This window comes from Haliaeetus leucocephalus, unplaced genomic scaffold (assembly GCF_000737465.1).
Source record: "Haliaeetus leucocephalus isolate CR32 unplaced genomic scaffold, Haliaeetus_leucocephalus-4.0 Scaffold536, whole genome shotgun sequence".
NCBI classification, from domain to species: domain Eukaryota; kingdom Metazoa; phylum Chordata; class Aves; order Accipitriformes; family Accipitridae; genus Haliaeetus; species Haliaeetus leucocephalus.
Genome location: NW_010972972.1, coordinates 1422523 through 1442818, shown reverse-complemented (window position 1 = coordinate 1442818; position 20296 = coordinate 1422523). Strand labels below are relative to the sequence as shown.

The following is a 20296-nucleotide window of genomic DNA, read 5'->3' as shown; positions in this document are numbered from 1 at the left end:
GAATTCCACATTTGACAGACTGCAAGTGGGTACCACAAAAACTAAATATTAACTCATATACCCTTTATTAGATATATGTGCAGCTAATTGGATTGGGGAGTCCAAAAAGTGCACAAGAGTTCTCACAGTGGTAAGTAAAGCAACCTTTCAATTAGCCATCTGCACACAGACATACTTCTCACTAAACTGACATGTGTAAACCATGATTAGGGCACTCAAAAATAGTTTCCACAAAGCCCAGTGCCACACACTCCTTGAATAACAAAGCAGATATTTAATGAGCTAAGAATGTTATATTTCTATGTTAACAGCAGAGTTGGTCTATTTTTAACCAACCTTTTCTTTACATAAGGCCTTGATCATCTGAGCCGTGATGTGCCCCTCTGATTTACCAATAACACCATCTTCTTTGTGGCTCCTGCTTGGCATTCCTTCTGGTTCTTCATGAATAGGCATCGCTCTTCCAACCACACACATCAGCTTTGTCTCCAGAGGACCCAGTTTTAAGTATTCCTTGAGAAGAAAGAATATTTTTATTCTGCAATTACATCAAGAAGCAGCCATTCTTAAAAAAAGACCAGCAACTTTCCTTTTAAAAGCAACTGTAAAGATGCTGCCCTGGGGTTGCTATGTTTGGTAATGTCAGTGTTAATGGGCTTGGTTTACAAGCTAGCTCATCTTAGGAGGCTGCAGCCCTGGTGCCCTCTTCTTTTCCTGTGTGTTTTTACCAGTAACACTTTCTCTGCAAACCAAATTCTGCTCCCAAATTCAGTTCTGTGAGAATTAAGCTAATCCAACAGCTCACTATTGCCAAAAGAGAGAGCTCCAAGTCCAGCCATGTGCTTCCACCACGCCTGTGCTGGCTCTGCCCTTCTCCAAGCCTCTGAGTCAATTTGGTTGACTAACCCAACAGAAAACTAATTCAGGAAGAGAAAAAAAGGCAAGCTTTTCTGCTGGGTTAGTGAGTGAATCAGCTACAGAAAAGGCCGATGTGCACTACAGGTTCCCTAAGGGCAGAAACAGGACCATACAGCCAAAGCCAGGGAGAGGGAAGAAGAAATCCTACAGTGCAAGCTCTTGAATCACCTCTATTTAATAACTGCTTTCATAACAGTTGCCAATGCAATGTTCCCAATTATACCTTCATTGTTACAAAGTACAAGAACGTCAGCAGCACCTATGGCCCTCAGTGGGGTGGGCTCTGCAGTGCTAACAGCAGGAAGAAAGAACTGAAGCTAGTATTCCTCTCCCAGGGCAACAACTGCAAGGAAACAAACACCCGGACAGATTTTTTTTTTGTTAAATGTTCAGCTTTTCTCTGTAATGACTCTTCAGGACAGAGCCACTCCTTAACTTAGTTTGATCAAGGCAACAGGATGATTTCTCTGAACACAAGTTGCAGGGTATTAATCAAACTAATGCCAAATTTCTAGAAAAAGACTTCTTGTTGGGGCTTTGGGGGGATTTTAAGTTTTTTTAAAACTCATTATTGAGCAAGTTTGAATACAATATTCAAGAGTAAAGAAACCTTATGGAGAACTATCTTTACACAGCAAGCCCTGCAGTCTGCACCATGTGTACATCATCTTTAATTTGCAGTAGAAATTGATGATGTAGATTAATATATTTTCTGAGAGTAATTATTTAGAAATGTATTTAAGTTTTCCTAACTCTAAAGTGTAGTATCAAAGACACCCAGAAAATATCTTTTTGCAACCTAGGACCGAGGATCTCCTGAAGCAGGTGCCACCACCTCTTTCAAGAACCACACAAACTCTGCCTATTTACACATAACCTGTACCTTTTCATTTTCTCAAACCCTGTATTTTACACCCAGGAAGACACTCACCCTGGCTTGCCTTTGAAGGATTAAATGACTTGTTGATCCTTTAATGCTACTATGCAACATAAGTTCTAAAAGGACCAGCATGCAAGCAAACAAGAATCTGCAATACCACAGAAAACTGTCACCTGGTGACATTCAGAATTCTTTCTAGGGAGAATTTGACACTCAGATATGCTGATTCCTCAGACACCTTTCAATTGGTAAAACAATGTGTCTCGTGCTATCAGAGATGCCCTAAGACATCCAAAACATCTACGTGGGCTGACCTGTATGACCAAACCTATGGTCTTTTGGTCCAGCATCTGAAGGACAGGGAGTGTCCTCACCATCTCCAGATGCCTATGATTAAGCATCTGAATTGTACACTAGGTAAAAGACACTGGAGTTTTTTCTGCCATAACACCACTGGGAATAGCACGCTCCTGGCAGTAGTTCATGCTCCACACTGAAATATGTTTGTGTCAGTGAAAGACTCAATTACTTTAACTCATACCTGGAAATCTTTTTCATCTTCATACAACAAGCTATCAAGAGTTGGAGTGAAAGACTTTTTCTGCAGCTCCTCATCACTGTCTTGAGGCTTCTTATTCTCTGTTTTAGACTGAATCTTTGCAAAGGTCTTGTTTTTCTGACAGGGGACTGTGGCACTTCTGAGGCTTTCATCTCCATCTGCTTTCGCTTTTTAAAGAGATGAACAACGATGTGTATGTAAATGTTAAGCTTTATGAAGATCAGAATTAGTATTCAGTATGAGTATTGCCTGCAATCTTTAATGTGGCTTGGCTAGTGTCACGTAATGAACAGCTTGGTAAGATTTTTAATTGGCAATCTGAGCCAAATGTTGATTTTGCTCACTGATTTTTCTGTTTATTTCTGTTCACAATTTTTGATCAAGGTCAGGGACTGAAATTGACTGGAAGTTAGAAGTAATGAGTCTGTGGAACTGGACAGCGAAAAAAACTAACTTTTATCAGTTCAACTTAAATCCTATATGGCATGAATAGTTAAAAAAATAGGAAAGATAGCAAAACCAGGTAAAAACCTTTTCTATATCAATGTGTGTATATGTACATATATACAAGTTGCTGAAACACAGCTAGTCCACTTATAAGTCCCCTGAAGAGCTCACATTTGCAGTTGACTCCCAGGATGATAGACAATTCTGGACATGGACTGCCAAGTTACATTTTTGCCTGGGACAGTGACTTGACCCCAGCTTATTGGAACAAAACCTACTCCACCCAGTAACTATTGTAAAGGTCTAGCAAAGGTAATAGAGCTGAACTGTTCAAAGTAAACATATTTCTAATTCAGAAGTCTTAGTCAACATGTTTGCTGAAGCCTGATGGTTCCAGAAAGGCCTACCTATGGCTGGAACTGATCAGAACTTTCAACAGACTTGTTCACATATTCATAACTGTATGGCTTCAATATTTGGAACTTACCTCTTCAATTTAGTTGTGTCCTTTTTTTCCCCTCTTTCTTCTACTCACGCCAAGTGAGTACATAAAACTGATACTAAGGAATCCATACAAACCACCCTGAATGGATAAGCACCCTCATACAGTCCTAATGGTATATCCTTTTCCTGGGCACACCTACTAGAATAGATGGAGATTCAGCCCCAAATTCAGTACTGCTTACCAAGATTTTCAGTTCTGGCTGAGCTCCATGTAGCTTCATCTGCTCTTGCTAGGGATTTATTTATAATTTAATTCTGGTGTATCTCTGTGAGCTGAATGACTGTAAAGTGCATGTACACTTCAAGTGAAAGCCACTTTAGAGTTCAAAAGTGTCCTCTCAGGGACAAGATATAATGAAGTTATGATGATATGAATCTGTAAAGATCTGATTAAGATATGAATCATATCTTCATAAAAGATGGCCAATCCTGTTAACCACATTCCAGACTAGCTCTATATGAGTAATTACATTCAACAATCTAAGCACCAATTTCAATTTTAAAACTGTATTACAGGTAAAGTGTGGGTTTTTCTTTGTAACACAAACTACAGGCTATCATTGCTGTAGTGCTGCAATTAAGTGGGAAATTAAGAGTTCACCATGTCAAACAGGCAGTTTGATGAAAAACTTAAGAAATAAAAAGTATGTAAATGATCAGTAACTTATCAGTTCTTATAAGCTGCTGGCATGTGCATTACCTGCATACTCTCTATACTCTACTTCTTTCATTTCATCCTTAGGAAATCCATCTTGCAAGCCAGCTGCCTGGGTAAGAAACAAATGCCTATGAAATTAAAAAGATAAAGTGAAACTCATATTAGAGGTCTGAATTTTCTCTCTAAATTGTCCTGTGCAATATTTTGGGGTGAGGGGGAGGGCACCCTTTCTGAAAGCCATTTGCTGCTTAAACACAAATGCAGAATAGCGCAATGGTTTAAGAATGCAATGGAGGCAGCCAGGTAGCTTAGTGGCTAATAAGCTGCTCTTTTTTTATTCTTAGTGCCTAAGTTCAACTATGTCCATGAGACTAAAAGAAAACAAATGTTATAGTCTCCAGTCAGTCCAAGATTCAAACCACAGCTGGCAGCTCTCACTTAAAAGCAGTCCAAAAGTTTGGAGAGGAGAGAAAAATGGTCAGTACTTAAGACTTGGAACTTTTTTATGCAATATGGCTGAAATCACTGAGCTAGGACTGGAAAATGAAGATGGATCATTCCCATTGTTACATTGTGCTTTTGATACCATTAGTGTTGACATTTTGCAGCTAAATTAATCTTTCTCTAGGGAACAAGTTAAATAATTTCCATATATAAAAGAAACTAATACTACAGACACCTCTACAGACAGACCTATCCCAAGGCCTCTTCCTTACTCAATACCAGGTCATCTGTTTCACTTGAGATTGCAAAACCCCATATATTTGCATATTAATCTTCACATCCTTAAACATTTTGCCAACAGAAGAAAAATCTATTACTCAGCACTTGGTCTGAGAAGCTGGGCCTGAGACAATTACAACAGAAAGAAACTATTTCCAAGCCCCAGTGGTATCCCCACTAAAAGTGACACTAGGTCTTACAAGATTATTAAAGAACCTAGTTTCTTCCCTGAATTTTGGTATTTAGGAGGTTACAATATCACTGCCATCCTTCAGAGATACAAGTCCCACATATACTCAGTGAAATCCTGCCTCCCCTCAACTAGGAAACTACCTTGGCTTTATTGTGGGAGAGACCAAATAGGTCTAGAGGCAGGAGAAGGCACTATCTTTGTAAAAAAAAAATTACATCATTTCTGAGTCTGTAAAGGCATCATTTTACCTGGGTACTCTCAGATTCTGAAGTTTGCCATCAATTAGTTTTGTCACTAAACCAATATTTTCTTCTTCTAGGAGCTGAATAGAGGCTTTCAAATCACTTACTTCCTTTTGGTACATCTTAACCTTTTGACAATTAAAAAAAAAAAAAAAGCAAGCATCATCTTAGAAAGACTATACTCATTTTGGAAACATTTCATAGTAACTATCTTAATAGCACATACCTAGAAGGAATGCAGCTGTTATCAGCAAGATTATGCACTAGGTGGAGAAACACTGACATTTTTTTTATTTCAGACAAAGGGAAGGCCGCTCTAGTTCTTTCGCACCTTTTTTAGAACCCTTTACTGGCACAACTCTGTCAATCACAGACACACGTTTGGACTATGCAGCCCTGATGGCAAAACCTTCTCATGTAGCCAAACGGGTCCTGTAGACAGAAGCTCTGGATTTTTCTTTTTTGCTATCACATCAGAGCTTTGAGAGAGAAAAACCTTCTTTGTAGAGTTAAATTCAGGCTCTTGTTCAGCAAGTGTTGCTTTTCTAATTCCTGCCTATACACAAAACCTTCTTACCCAGAATTAGTGAAGCTTTTAGTCCAAGTTAGCCACGACATTGGTTAAATGTCATGATTTTACTTTTTTTTAGACTGGTAATTGCCCCATATTACCATGAAGTTACATTAACCAAATGATACCAGTTATTCAGTTCACACAATTCCTCTCACTTTTCCTGAAGTACGAACAAGTTCTTACCCCTTCACTGGGAAGTGGAATATACTATGGGATGGATACCTTCCCAGAAATCTTAGCCATAGGCATATGTTTAAAAGCAGTATCTAGTGGTCTAAATGCATCTGTTCTCACCAGAGCCAAATTAACCCAGCTATAATCATCCAAATTTGCAGTTAAAAACTAGTTCCCATTTCTCCCAGGGATTAAAAAAAAGGTGAAAATGACAGGACATTAACCAGTAACAGGATGTGGCTTGGCACAGTGAGGTGATGCAGCTTTGTACCATCTTGGTGTGACACAGTAACCGTGGAAAAATGTGACTGAAGTCTCCAAACCTGTTCAAATTTGGAAGTAACTAGTTTAGGGCTGTTTTGGTAAGTCATTTTTCAGTTCAGTGGCCAAACTGAAAAAGTGATAAATTTTGAACTTGGAAAAAAATGAAATTTTTGGTTTATCTCCCCCCCCAAAAGTACCAGAAGAGTCTGTCAGCTACATATAAACATTAGCCTGAAAGAAAATATTTCCTCTGTAGAAGAAAAGCAGAGAGAATGAATGGGTGAATTCACAGGACTGGAGAAGTTAGTGATAATCATTTTGTTTTCCACAGTAATTCAAAGCACTAATTCATAACATAGGAAACTAATTCATAACATAGGAAATGTCTAGTTGAGAGGAAAGAAACCTAAATCCCTCAACTCCAAGGTAAGGGCCTGTCAGGACATAAGTGTACTCCAAAGCGGATCTCCCTTGTTGACACTGCCTTGTGCATGTAAAATTTGTAAGTGTTCAGTGAGACAGAGAGATGGGAAAGGAATTCATACTCATTCAGTGATAGGATGTATAGATTTGAGCTCCTGTTTGTTTATACAGATTAAAACATTAATTGTTTTATATTGACCCCCACCTCATTGCCTCAGAAGCTGTGGTTTGGACACCCTCCCTGGAAAGTTAAAGATGTAGGCTCAGAGCTCATTAAGGGGAAGAAGGAAAGCCATATCCCTGCATACTGGCAAGTATCTTAGACTAGTAGGTAAAACGGAGCAACCTCTGCCAGGTTTGTTAGTGTGGCACTGAAAAATAGTAAGTTCATTTATTAATTTCCCAAAAAGTTTTGCTCAGTTCTAAACTGTGAGGTTGTAAAGGTGGGGAAGGGTATTTCCTCCCTCCAATCTCTTCCTTAGATTTGATCGCAACAAAGAACCTGTATTGATTGGAACAAACACAATCAAACTTTCACCATGGAAAAATCAGTTTCCTAAATTTGGCTCACAAAAAGGTTTTTTCTTGACAAGAAAAGTTACAACTATCTAATATAAAGCTCTAAATTGCCATTAAAGGACAGTATAAAAGCTATCAAGTAATCAATTACAACTATATATGATTTTGATTTTCCTCTCTTCAGTGTACTAATCTCCAGGGTTTCTTTATTATCTCCCATTCAAAGCTGTCTCAAGCCCTTTCTCCAAAAATGTTTCAAACATCCGTATCCATTTTCTTTCAAATATGGCAGCACTAGAACTTTAATGCAATTCAAAACTACACTTTTCAGATACTTACATGGTTGAGCCTTTACACTGTATAGTATCCCAATCTCCATAGATGTAAATACTTAATTGTATGGAATGTTGTAGTCCTCCATATAACTGCTTAGGCCGGAAAAAGGGTCCTTCATTTGTGAAAGCAGACGTTGACCTTTTATCTTTATTCATCACATACACTGTTTGCTACTCAGGATTACAGATTAGTTACAGGAAAATTGCTCTCCTTTTCCTATGAAAATCTTCAGAGGCCCATCACTGGAAACAGTTATGACTGCAAGCCACGGTATTTCAAACCTGAACTACCATGATAAACTGTAAGCAAGTGATCCTCTTACCTCTTCTTTTAGCCATTCATTCTCTTCAATTTCTCTGCGACAGTTTTTGTCTAAGTATCTTACAGCATTCTGAGAAAACACAATTTAAGATCATCTCATCTTAAAGCAGGACTTTGACGGTGCTGCATACTATAAAGAACAACCTTCTGCTGTTTAGCAGGAAATAATTAAGAAATATCCACACAACAGACTGTAGAATCCCAAGGGATTACAAGGGGATTTAGTCCACAAGGCCAGCTGTTTCTTCTTCATCATCCTGCCTAGTGCAGTTTACATGTCAAACAATTTAGCAATATTTTATAATTTCACATATTAAAATAAGACATTTCCTTTTTGCCTATCAAGTTCTGCTATGTTCTCACTACTGCTCCAATCTTTCTGTTTTCAGAAAAATCAAACCTTTAGCTATTAAAAAACCCAAGCAAAATCACAAATGAGGCAGTACTTACTGATCTATGACAAGTGACTTAAACACGCAGAGGTCTATGCTAATGAGCCAAGGCTACAATTTAATTATTGATGTCAGTAAGTAGAAAGGAACAAGTGGGAGGGAAGATGCTCCTGCAGATCACCATAAACACAGTCTTTTGGATTATGTTCTCACATGACTGAAAATTCCAGCACTGAAGTCAGTGAATTTAAATACCTAATGGGCCCAACCAGTGATTTGTACTGAAGTATGCTTTGCATTTTGTGACTGTAAGAAGCTGTCACCATAAATACTTTGTAAATCGTTTGCAACACACAGCTGGCAGAGATAACAAAAAAAAAAAACCAAAAAACCTATGTATCAATAAGCCTAAAATTTACTGTAGACTGCACTATTTTGGCATTTTAAAAATGTTATAGTTTACAAGTACAAAACAACTTTCCTCCTCCCCTCAAATGATGCATATTTCCATGCAGACAATCTCTTAGTGTGTTATTGTTTTTTGAAGTCTATGCAAATGTCAAAATCAAGGTCACAGCAAAAGTGACATGTTCTTGAACAAGTCATATCAGTGCATGGTACCCTAGTTTCCCATACATAATTTGTAAAATGCCCTCACATCTACTCATTGTTAGTCTGATGTAAAAAAACAAAAGTACGTGTGTGTATAACAAAAACCAATGCAATGTACAGTAAGATTTACAGTTTATTTTACTTTCAATTTATTAGAAAAGATCCAAGTCTTAATTCAAGTTAAAATAATTATTAAAGCAGAGTACATAAGTTCTAACTACAATGCAGTTAGGACTTTTAAAAAAAAACAGAAGGAATACCTCGGGGGCCTGTTCCTTACTTAACTTCATGTGCTTCTCAACCAGTCTGTCATTTTCTTCTTTCATTGCTTTCAAAGCATTTGTATAATATTCTTCAAAACGAAAAAAGAACGTCAGAAATCATTATTTGACATCAATTTCTCCCGACAACAAATAGATAATTGGCATGTTGTTCCCAAACTGGAACTTATCAGCCAGCGTCACATGCATAGATGCTCCACAGAAAAGGATTCAAACATCCTTCTCCATAGAAATTGTCCTCATAAATCCAAAGGACAGTAGTGTTAACTAGAAAACTAGAAATCTGAAGTGGCTTACACATTTCTGTTGGCAACAACAACAGCTGAGCAATTCTCTGCTAAAATGTTGGTATCTTAACATTAAATTTGCCTCTATCAATAGCAGAGCTCCTGGAGTCATGCAAGAGATTTGCTTAGAAAACTTATTTTTTAGATATAGAAGCATATTGGATCATCTTATGCCCATAGTATTTTTTTCAGACAGTTATTATACAGAACCTAATAACTTTTCTGACTTACCTAAGCTTTCCAGGGGGTTCTAATTTGACAACGGGACAAAATGGAGAATGTGGCAATTGCATCAATGATTTGCTTTCATCATTACTTGTGGTCATTTTTTAAGAAGTTTGTCTTATGTCGAAAATAATTTGTTTGGCTTCAAGTTCTAGTCACTTGCTATTTAATTATTTCATCCTTCCCCTCAGTTGTTTTTGTGCCATTCTAAGTAGTCCACTGCCGCCTGGTATTTTCTCCTTTTGAAGGAATGAATTAGATTGTAGTAATTTTCTTTGAATGAAGGCACTTCATACTTGTTCCAGAGGTGTGAAATTCAGCCTAGCTCTGCACTCATGTTGCAGACAGCCTGTTGCTGATCTGGCTGTAAATGAGTGTCTGGTCATGGACCCACTGTGGAGTCAAAGGCAGTCAAATATGAAAGGTGCATTGGTTGTGCATTAGTTCTTAATTTAACACTGTGGAAGCTGGCCTGCCTTAATCAATCCACCATCTAGACTTGGTAGAATGAAATGGAAGTACTTACACACTGTAATTAATTCATCTTTTCATTCTTTCAGACACCTAAACAACCTGAGTTGTACTGGGAGAATGAAGAAAAGGAAGAACTGTTCGGACATATTTACTGTTTCTAAGGAGGCTATTTTCCCTAACTCTCTCACTGCAACACTTTTCCCCACACCTCATGTAAGTGTATGGCACTCTTTTGCTTCCTCTCCCCTCCAGCAATTTTGTTTAAAATGTCATCTCCAGACCACATGAACTACGCCAGCATCAAGCCCTTCAGTGGTACCTACAGAGACAAAAACCTCTCCACCTATGCTTATTCCCTAAGCCTGTTACACACTCGAGGAGTGAACAAGCTCAATTTGCTGCCGCATCACTCTGGAAGCTTGTTAGATTTTTTTTTTTTGGTAGGCTAGAAGACTGTACTCCCCAGCCACTTTATAAGTTTGATTTTAGGAAGCTGAGTAAAAGGATATGCTAGCATCCAGTACTGGCAGCATCATTTTGCAGTATGTTAATTAGGCAACTGCTATATGTACCTCTGTAACAGTCTTTCTATAAATACACTTCCGTTTGACTGCAAATTTTTAGCTCTGTACCCTGTGACATGCAGGAGGTGAAACTGAATGTTCCTACTGGCTCATTCTGGCATTCTATATAAAAGCCCATTCTCTTTTTCATTTCATATTTCAGTAGCTGTATAACAAAATTTTGAATTGATTAAGAACATGGAAAATGCATAATGAAAAATATCAATCTCTCCTGAATACAGAGATGGATATCTGACAAGCTATCTGGCAACGTAAAAAACACAGTTCAGATCTTAATCATGATAAAATATGTTTCAAGAGACAAAAAGATAGCTAGCTGGCTCTTATCCACGGTAGTTGATGCCTGGTAATGGTTGGCACAGAATATACAGAGACCCTTAGAGCAATGTCACTGCCTGTTACTACCAGCTGCTTGGCTGTGGTCATGCATACTGAGAGGGACATAAAGGAAGAAAACCAGGACATCCTTCTCCCATTAGGAGCATGGGTTATGTAACAGCAAAGTATTCAAATGATTTTAAAATAATGCAGTAGTAAAGAAATCTCTGTAAAGCACTCAGCACCAGAATACATAAGCTCTCAAATTAATTCCACTGTTGTGTCAGTTCCAGTTCCCAGTATTTATCTATGTCTGTACTGGCAATTTTGCAGTACCTCATACACGAGAGTATGCAACTAGGAAGCAAAGTTCACACCACTGGCTAAACAGCTCCCTCTAGTTCTGCATTTGAACCAGTATGCTCAGTTCAAAAGACTGTTCCAAGAATGAGCTCATACTACTTTCCTGTCAAAGAAGTTTTCAACATGCTTGTAGCATGATGAGAAGCAACAACAGCAGAGTCAACATTTTCAAGTATGACTGCTAACGGAGTCTTGTGTGTAGGTGACCTAAATATATAGAGATTTATTTTTAGAAAACCACTGTCCTTCACAGTAACATTTTTTTTAAAATGGGTTGCCTGTATTTTACAAGAAAGTAATCAGAAGACAAGCTTATCAGTTTCTCTAAGCGTTCATAATTTCTATAACTTTATCAATTCCTTTAATAAAGGGACTTTCACAGAGAGAGCAAGTTCTTCCATTTTATGGGATCATGCAGCCTAGTTTAGGTGCACCGTCTTGGAAAAGTTGATATAAATTACTTGATATCAAACAAAATTTATAATTTTAGTAGTTCCCATAGGTAATACAGAATGAGCTTGTAAGACTTGCATTACACTAGCTGTAAACTGACCTGTAGCCCTGTGAAGGTCATCTTTGACTTCCTTGATGTTTTTTTCCAGATTCATAATCTTGTTGGCCTGTGCTTTACTTCCTACATTTTTGTACTCCAACCAATAATCCCTCTCATCCCGCTTTACTGAAAGTCTTTTGTCAGTTTCTTCAATCTGGGAGTGCAGATCTATTAAAGTAAGAACATCAGAAAACAAATTAATTACCAATTTCTTGAACTGATAGTTCATAATTCTTACAACTTCATTGAATTCTTTAATAAAGGTGCTTTGACTAGGATCGGAGAAAGAAGGGTGATTCTTCTACACTACAATACGTTACAACATGGTGCCCCACATAGTGTCAAGGGCCACCACCATCATTGCTGAAAACAGCTTGATCTTATTCTGCCAAGGAGAGACAACACTTGAAAAGTTGTCAGGAAGTTGAAATGTTGTAACCAAAGACATGTGTCTCCCATGGAGAACCTCAGGGATGGTGGCCAGAACTTTCAACAATAAAACTGGTCATTTTTGCTGCCATCAGTAATTTTTTTTTTAATCTTCCAGTGGAGCCAGTGCATAGGGCTTTCATGAAGTTCAACTTAACAGAATATATGAAGCCTCTGTACTTGCACAGTAATACATATCACTTGGAAGGAACAAAACAGAGTCTTATGGAAAGAGACCCTGTATATTAAAGACCCACATCTACTGAATTTTAACTCATTTAACAGGTTTACTTAAAAGCCTTCCACAACCTCATACTAGGCTTAGCTTAATTTTGGGGAATAAAAGTATTATGCTTTTGATAGAACAAGGAAGTTTAATCTCTATTTAAAATGCAAAAAAAGTACTCAATCCCAACTGTGTAAACTGCAAACCACACTTCCATGAATCACAACATACCTTTCAGCAGTTGTTCTTTGTCCTTAGCATACTGCCATATTGCTTTCAGTGACTCTTCCACATCATCCCTAGTTACAACCTCCTTTTCATCTTGTTCTTTCTCCTCTTCTTCTATTTGTCTTAGTATGCGCCTGATGTGTGCCTGCTGTTCTTCCTTCAGAAGGTCATTCTATGAAAGAACAGAAGATAAGGCATGTATTAAAACATTTTCAAATTAGTTTTCGAAGTTACAAACTTAAGTAGTGAAGAAAAGTAAAATATGACCTAGTGCCAGGATGCACCACAAAAACACTAGTTAAACAGCTATTCTTCATATTTGAAAAGGCTGGAGTGGAAGGGAGAGTTCGCAAGTCTCAGAAGTTTCTCAGTAACTTCAAGACCATTACAAGGAAATGGGAGACAAATGACTGCTGTACTTGGTGCAGCACATGAATAGTCCTCCATTGCCTGGAAAGAAACTCCCTTGTGGGTCAATTTAATAACAATATTTATTTGTAGGAGTTCTTGACATCAACATTTTTCCTGACAATGTACCACCTTTATGTAGAAATGTTGTCAGACAATCAATTCACTTGCATATAACCACAGTAGAGAGTTTTGTCAGAGCTGGAATTAGTTATACCTACTGACTCCACAACTGTGATTACATCCCCTTGCCATGACCCTCTCAAGTGACACTCAAAATATCTGAAATTACTAATTGTATCTTTTTTGTGTGAAATTTTGTGTAATTTGCTCCCAAAGGATACCATAAAGGAGCAAATAACCCTACCAGCCAAACTGTAACAGAAACTATGCAGTAGAGAAAGTCTCAAACATTCCCTGCTTCTAGAAGGATTAACTCTAAACCACTCAGAAACATTAAGTGGGAAACAAAGAATGGAGTTCAAAGAACTGTCAAAACATGGGTAAATTAAACAAATAGCACTTCAAGTATGCCCTGAAGTACCTTGCACAGTCCAAAATATGAAGGAGTCCTTGAGTGACCATGAACTAGCAGCAAATTGGGGGAATAACCATAAGACTTGAGATGTCTGCAGAGAGAAGAGCCAAATGCCACTTCCACTGATAGTTAAGGCCACATACGAAACACAATCCAGGCTTCAAGACTGAAAGGAACACCAAGGAAAGCTAAACATGATCCAGTTCAAAAGGGTTTTGAGCAATTTGAATTCATTTCATTAGGTGACTATATATATCCACTTTCAAAGTTCACTGCTCTCAGTCATGAGATGCCATATTATGGTTCTTTATATATAGTTCTTTATATACAGTTCATATATACGGTTCTTTAAAGTGTCACTTAGGTGTGATCAGTAATTACATAACCTTGTTCTAAAAATAACCTAACGCAACTCTTAATCCACAAGAAGGTGAGTCTTCACCAAGCAGTGCTAAAAACTGCACCTAGACAATTGTGTGATGCTCTTTTTTCTTTGGTCAGTTTTCACTGTAACTAAGTTTGCAAGAATAACTAAACTCTCACAGAAACCTGTGCAATTCCATTACCTCAGAAGTGAATCGAAGGTGGTCAGCAAGTCTCAATACTTGGTTAGATCTGCTAATCTACTAACTACTACTAACAAAAATGAAGTTCATAACGTTTATTCTTTGTGCACTGAAATATTGAGGAATATTTGCAAGATTGTTTAAAAAGGCGTATCTGAATGTACTGCGGTAAAGTTACCTACTGAAAGGGGGCTTGCTGTCCTATGTTTGCTGCAGAGTGAGATTAAATACTTAGGCAGTTACTAAGGATCTCATGTGCACTGAAAAACACCTTCACTGAACTCACTTCACCTTACTGCTGTGTCCTATTCTGCAATGTTCTACTCCTGCAGCTCCTTTTTTTGCAGTTTTATTTAGGACATTTATGCTTTATGTCACATTTAATTCAGATAACACTTAAACTTTTAGCACATAAAGCGACTCACTAACTCTAGTTTCATTGACCGTAAGGAATTCACTGCAATGACTAGTTTTAGTGAAAGTACCTTTAGGATTAAAAGAATAAAATTGAATCTGTGAGTTAAAATATCACATATAAAATGTGTTGGGAGAAGGATGCATGGTCACTCACTCTTTCATTATATTCTTTGTTCTTTTTTTCCACTTTTTTCAGATCCAACAAAACCCGATCAATTGCTGCTTCTTTTGTCTCAATTCTGTGGAGAAAGAGTAAAGAAAGAGACATTCTTACAAAAACAGGAGAGGAATGCTATTTAACCTAGATTAGATGTAAATACTACTGAAATGTTTGTTTTCGTATCATATGCCTGACTGATTTTGGTAGATACCACTGTCCGCTTACTACACATAAAGAAATTATTTCCCTTATACATCTGGACCTTCGTTTTAGTTTGGATCTCATACTCCTACTGAGAAAAGAGACTCCCTGATTAAACTGTTCCTTTGTAACCACTAGAGAGGATTAAGCTGGTTTATTCTTTCTGGATGTGGTTTAGCTGACCTGTTGCAGAGGTCTCTTTTAGGACAAGATTATTTGTGCTCCAGAAATATTACTCACCACTCACTATAGAGGAAGCTTAGGCAACACACTCAGACATAGGTCAGATAAATCCCAAACTGGAAAATTAAATGGGATTCAATTCTTCTGAAAACGTGGTTTGTTGAGCTCCATTAACTGCATTTGTACACCAAGAACTCGTTAGCCTTTAAGAAGTGCTAAGGGAATCGGGACTGCAGCCCGAGTAGTATCCTCTAAGTACATTTACACATTTTTGTGAAAGAACTAGCTCACTGCTTTCACAATTTTCATAGACTACTTGTCATCCTCTTTGCCATAGCTGTAAAATCAGTATTTTTTTTCTGGTGTTCTCTCTTCAGGAATGAGAAACGTTGGATTGCAAATGCTGCCTATTTGCAAAATTCTCTGTAATCTTTCCCTCTGCTCCTGGAATTCATTCATCATATAGCACAGTAAAGGCAAGTATTACAATTATTACAATATCTTTTACTGTTTCAACAGCTATTGTTCCTTGAGGTTTTGTTTTGGAGTTGTGGGGTTTTGTTTGGTTTTTTTTTGCCCCTCCCTATTGCATGAAGTTGTTTTAAAAGAAGATAATTTTTTCCTGGCTAAGTTTGGATCACTCAATCATACAAATTGCAGGTTACTAGATTTGCATTCTCTGGTGTCAGTGTACTCCAAAGTATTCTTCAGGTTTTCCATTAAGTACAAGGATATTAATTAGAGAGACTAGAACAGAGATATGGGGGTATGGTGGCTTGGCCACACAGTGTGACCTCCTAAATTACCTGCCATTTTAAACCATTTCTGTATTTTGAATACTGCTGCTGATCTTAATTTCTGCTACTTTAAGATTTTCCATGAAGTGGCAGTCTATATCCATCACTTTGTTAATGTCAAAAATGTATATGAGTAGAATTTACTCTTTTGTCTGCTACATATTGGAACTTTCCTCTTTAGGTTATTTTCCGATGGTATTTGCCAGATTAAAGCTACAAAACAGTGAGACTGATGATTCCTTTGATACTATGTTTCTCAACTCTGTATACTAGGTTTCATCTAGATGATTTAATCATCTAGAAACAACACTCCTCTCCAATACCATGACAGTTTTGTCAGTCATCTATAGGACGTTACTAGGGCAAGTAATTCACGGGACTGTTGTTCCTAACCAATCCTGAAACAGAAAACTGTACAGAAAAATGCAAAATAACACACTTGCTATGAACAGTAATCATTCTTCAACGTACAGAAGAAAAAGCAGGAATGGATGTTAAATAAATACTACACACTTGATAAATCCTAAAGTGGAATGTGACAGATAGTCACTTGTAAGATTATGCTGCTTTGTTCAATCAAGTGGTACAGAGAAGTTATAGATTACAGAGGTGAAGACAGAGAGGGAAAGAGAGAGCAAAAGGGAAAGAGTGGAGAGAAGGAGAAAGATAAAGACAGGAAGAAAAATACTTTTCTTCCCTTTTTCCCCTACTGTTGCTGTAGAAACTAAATATCCAGTACAGCATCCATTTCAGTGGAAGATTCTTCAGACAAATGAGTCATTTGCTTGGATATTTGAATATGCATGACAATAATTTTATCTGAAAGTGGTGCGGTATTTTTCTCAGCCTAGTAATAGAGTTTGCTTATTTCTTAGCAAAATAGATGGGTTGATCTGTTGACTTTTTGGATGGTATTTATTTGTGATATGACTCAGCTAAATCTGGTCTGTTTCACTACGGAAACTTGTACTCTGTTCTTTGTAAAATGAAATACAAAATCCCACATAAACCCTGTAAACTCCTATAGATGTCACTAGAAATACATGTGGTTGCTCTTCAGTTTGCTTACCTGCTTTTCATTTCTACACCAAGGCACTACTCCTTGCGCCCTAAATGCTGATAATTGTTGAATATTGGATGCTGTTGAGGTTTCTCCCCTTCAATTTCTGCCTCTTTGATAAGTCACAGAGCTTAATTTTTCTCCTTTTAATCATCTACTCAAGAGATTGGAGATCAAATAAAATTTACTATTTTGTAACTACTTCAGATATTCCCCTCTTGGCTCTTATTTTTCTCTGCTTGATTTTAAGAGACCTTTAAGTTATCCTTCTGTTATTTTCAAAATAAAACACTTTCCTTTGTGCTCTGCTCTCAGCTGCGCCAAGGGAGCAAACAGTAGATCTTGGGGTTCTGGCTAGTTGACTATATACCTCTGTGAACACCAAGGAATCCTAAAAAATACAGTCAAATGTGATCCTGCAACTTGAGAGTATGCTGATCAAAAGCTTGCTACTAGCAGACAAAAAAGGAGGGGTTCTTGTTTTTAATAAAACTCTTTTTCCCAAGTTATAACCCAACAGCTTAAAATTATTTCTGACCCACTTAAATGCTTTCTTATAGGTATAGCTTTAAAAGTGTATATTTCCGAAATAGCCTTGAAAACCCAAAACAAGAACACAAAAGAACAGTACACAACTGCCACAGTCAATCAGCTCAGGCTCTGAATTGGATAAGTTGTCTTTGTTATCTGCTTTATCCATTCACATATTCTGTATGAGTGAGAAGTTAAATGTATTAAACCTACTGAAATTCTAGTAAGGCTTCTGGGAAAGCTGATTCAGGTTCTGTAAGTTGCTCTTCTGGTTTCTCCTCTTTCTTCTCTTCCATGCTGTTTGTTCTACTTGTGCTAGATGTTAGATCTAAAGGGAGGAAAGGGCAAGCAGAAAAGAAGAAAAAAAAAAAAGATAAATGAATGATTTACAAGATGTCATATGTTCACTCACCTTTGTCACTTGTGACAAGTTCCTAACAGTTCTGAAAAAAAAAAAAAGTTGTTTTTTTGACAACAATAATCCTGCCCAGGGTAGCACTCAGGCCAGTGTTTTTGGGACATCCTGAAGCGTTGTCCTGATTAAAGATACATTTGTGAACAGTGGCCTCTATCACTAGTTACTGCATCCCTTGCTGCGGGCTGTTTTACATTCTTGCAGATCAAACAAGCAGTTGTTCCTTTTCCAGTCCTTTGCCTCTGTTTCTTTATCAGGCTTGTTTTATCCAGTCCACTTGTTAATATGCATCTCTTTCCCTCTCCTTCTGTTCTCCTAGCACTATGAATATTTCCCTTTCACTGCAACTCTGATATCAGTTTTCATTGTTGGAGCTGGAACAAAACCACTCTCTGAACAGATATGCATGTCAGCAGTATTCCCTGGGCACGTTGTCACAACTGCCAACCTCAGAATTCAACTGACAATGAATAGTTCTGTAACAGAACTGGTAGCATATATTATATAAAATAAAAAAGTCACAAGAAAAGGGCACTTAAGAAGATTCCTCATTTTTAGCAGTCACATAATCAAATGCCAAAACCACATCAGTTCATGTAACATAGGAGGTTTTATTACCGAATGAGTAGAAACATTTTATATAACCTACTTTCATATTAAACTGCTTTTCTGAATTCTAACAATTATCATTCTAGTACCTAAAACTGATAACAATTTGTTCTGTGACTAAATACAGCAGGCTGGATACTTTTCCTATTAAAATGAGCACAAGGAAACAGAAAAAAAAAATCAGCAGAAAGCCACATAGTAAGCCTGGCAAATCAATGTAAAACCAAGGGAATGAAGTTAAACCAACTATTGACAGATGCACTCTAATCCATACGGTGCATGCCTTCTCGCTGCATTCACCATACCCTGAAGCAAGGCAATGTCAGCTTTCTGTATACAAAATAACCTTCTGCCCTAGAGGAGGAGCTGATGCCTGCTGATGAAATATGAGGGTGCTGAGGGCAGGCAGTGTGCTGTATATTGCAGAAAGGCATGTAAAAGAAATGCTCACTGTGTGGCAGCTCTGCAAGGTAAGCGAAAGAAAGTGTAAACACACCTTGGAGTCTATGTCCCCACACAGCTCCTTAGACCTTGGAATATCTTTTTCATAATGTTTTATGTAGAAGAATTTTACTCCCACTCTGTTGGAAATCTGCTCATGAAGATTTTGTCTGTTCTGCTGCTGGAGACAAATTCACACTCACAGGGACAATTGTCTAGAGCTGTAAGTTACAGTCTTTGCAACACCTGACTATTTATGTCGCAGATACAGCTAATTCCATTCACAGAAACCTGGAAAATTCTGAATTTCACCAGCAATATATTGAACTTCCCTCTGAAATGTCCCATATCAAAGCTTTAATGGTTTTTACACATTAGTAAAATATTTCTATTGTGGAACTTCAATACAACCATGCCTGTGTCACAGCATCACCACATGACTGCAGTAAACCTTACTGACATTTATTACCCAAGAAAAAAACCCCCACAACTTTTGTATCTGAGCATCCACTTGAGTCTGAAGCCATATTGTCCTTAATATTCACACATAACCTTTGCAGATACCAATTCAAGTTAAGCTTCTGTTTGATATAATATTTTTCATGAAACTTTTTAAAATCCTGAACACATGACTGTTGTAAAATTGAGATTTTTTAAAAAGTCCAAGTGAATTAAGAAAAAAAATCTCACTGAGACAGGAAGTTAGGTACTCAGCTCCCCTAGACCCCTTTGAAATTTCCAGCCTGAATGCACAAGTGCAGGATACATTTTTTAAGTATAAAAAAGAATCTGTCATCCTTCTTCAGTGCAGAATTAACTGGACTGGTATTGATTCCACTTTCACTTGAGCATTTATTTTACTGGTTTTCTTCAGAAATGGAAGATCACTGCAGCAATCCCTAACTTTTTTTTTTTTATTATTATTTCTGTCCCTTCCACTAAATGGATAATGAAATCCCCTGCTTAAAACTGGATACAGACTGAAACGTTTTGAGCAACAGTACTTTGAAAAGGTTTTGGGTTTTTTTTGGAACTCCAGCCCCAGGTGAGCTCCAGTGTTATATTTATGAAATTCTTCCTGTGCAGGAAGCAACAAGAAAGACTCCAAGTTGTACAACAAGGTAAAAAAAACATACTATAGTAACAGATTTGCTGGATTTTGCAAACTATAGAAAATACACACACATGAGAGAGAAGGGAACATATTTAGGGGGACTAAGAATTGACCGCAGATTTTAAACCAGCAGGAAAACACTTGCAGAG

General features: G+C 37.5%; 1 protein-coding gene across 1 annotated transcript; it reads right to left on the bottom strand.

Moving 5' to 3' along the window:
* Window positions 1–327: 327 nt before the first annotated feature.
* CCDC83 (coiled-coil domain containing 83) lies at window positions 328–17889 on the bottom strand. The gene is made up of 10 exons (XM_010576563.1): window positions 17782–17889; window positions 14791–14875; window positions 12711–12879; window positions 11825–11992; window positions 9000–9091; window positions 7737–7805; window positions 5131–5252; window positions 4009–4094; window positions 2340–2524; window positions 328–513 (listed from the first exon to the last, which is right to left on the bottom strand). Exons 1-10 carry the CDS (start codon window positions 17862–17864, stop codon window positions 328–330), a joined length of 1245 nt encoding a protein of 414 aa, XP_010574865.1. The 5' UTR covers window positions 17865–17889.
* Window positions 17890–20296: the final 2407 nt, after the last annotated feature.